This window comes from Ceratina calcarata, unplaced genomic scaffold (assembly GCF_001652005.2).
Source record: "Ceratina calcarata isolate Rehan_Ccalc_2016 unplaced genomic scaffold, ASM165200v1 scaffold557.2, whole genome shotgun sequence".
Classification (NCBI taxonomy): domain Eukaryota; kingdom Metazoa; phylum Arthropoda; class Insecta; order Hymenoptera; family Apidae; genus Ceratina; species Ceratina calcarata.
Window position 1 is genome coordinate 599512 of NW_017176762.1, and position 1330 is coordinate 600841.

Consider the following 1330-nt stretch of genomic DNA (forward strand, 5'->3'; position numbering starts at 1 on the left):
ATCTATTTAAAATGGACGGATATATGTAAAATACTTCATACTAAGTATGTACAAATACTCTTTCATGTTTCTGTAAAATCTCAACGTCAATAATTGTTTGATAACAAAGTGTAAAGCTATAATAAAGTTACATACGATGTATTTTTATCGCACATGTTACAATTACATTGCTAATGATAAATTATGTGGACGGAATTATCATACTGTATATGATTGTTAAATACATGTTCAATGCATGGCAAAATTATATGGTATAACAAAATTTGAGTGTTATGCTCATGCTTGTGATTTTTACATTGGATCCACAATGGGTGTTTCTGTCTTTGTTCATCTATAAACTTATAACCAAGCTTAGCATGTTGTCTTACAGATATCTATCTTGTGGAGAATATCATAGCTGAAATAACAAGGGCTAATAAGGCAGTTGCAGGAAGTAATGATAAAGTAGAGGCTCCATTACAACCATCTTCAGCACAAGAACATTCTTCCCAGTAGACTCCGTTTTCATATACCCCCCAGTTACAAACGCCAGTGACTCCAGTGCTAGCCACAGACGAACATCGGCGTATCACCTGTCGCCATCGGCCATCCCCTTTAAACATTAATCTACATAATAAATTTTACAAAATTGTGTACATAAATACAGTTTCGATTAACGATTGCAGGAACATGAAATCGGCACTATTAACACGAAAAAATGTAGCGTTTTACAATAAGAAATTAGAGAAACAATGTAACTTACAGATGAAACCACGAGGACTCTGATGCGTTATTTTGACACAGAATGTGCCAGGCATCGCTGACTCGTCGCTGTTGCATTCTATAGCGATGTTTTTTTCCTTGTCGAATTTTCTGTAAGCTCCACACAAATCTTCACCCTTAGGATCCGTGTCACTGCTGCACTGATAACAGCGAATCCCCTGGGTATCTGAAACGTGTTTAAATCCAATTGAAAATTGAATAAAGCTGACATCGTTCTATAACCTTAAACTTACTTGATACAGGAATGTGTAATCAATGTATACACGTTCATGTTTCTATATGTTTGACTAAGTTTTCACTCACCCATGACTGTGAAGAAAAATAATACACATATAATCGCGAACATGTTAAACATCATTTTGTGAAATGTCGTTCAATTAAAACGGAGTGACCACTATCATGAGCTTGAACCACTATTGCACTATGCACGCAACGAAAACGAACGGCCCTAATTCATGGGCGTTGGTCCAATGTTGGGTCCTGGAAGTAACATTGGCGGGAGAAGACCGATTATTATTATTTTATTAACTAATATTTTATAAATTTTATAATCTTATAAGAAAAGTTT

At 35.2% G+C, this 1330-nt stretch overlaps 1 protein-coding gene across 1 annotated transcript in view; it reads right to left on the bottom strand.

Moving 5' to 3' along the window:
- LOC108629266 (ATPase family AAA domain-containing protein 1-B) overlaps positions 1–1241 on the bottom strand; it is a 4515-nt gene extending 3274 nt beyond the window's left edge. The window contains 3 exon segments of the mRNA XM_018031838.2: positions 369–592; positions 743–928; positions 1066–1241. Coding sequence (XP_017887327.1) covers positions 369–592; positions 743–928; positions 1066–1120 — 465 coding nt within the window. The 5' untranslated portion in view covers positions 1121–1241.
- Between the last annotated feature and the right edge of the window lie 89 nt (positions 1242–1330).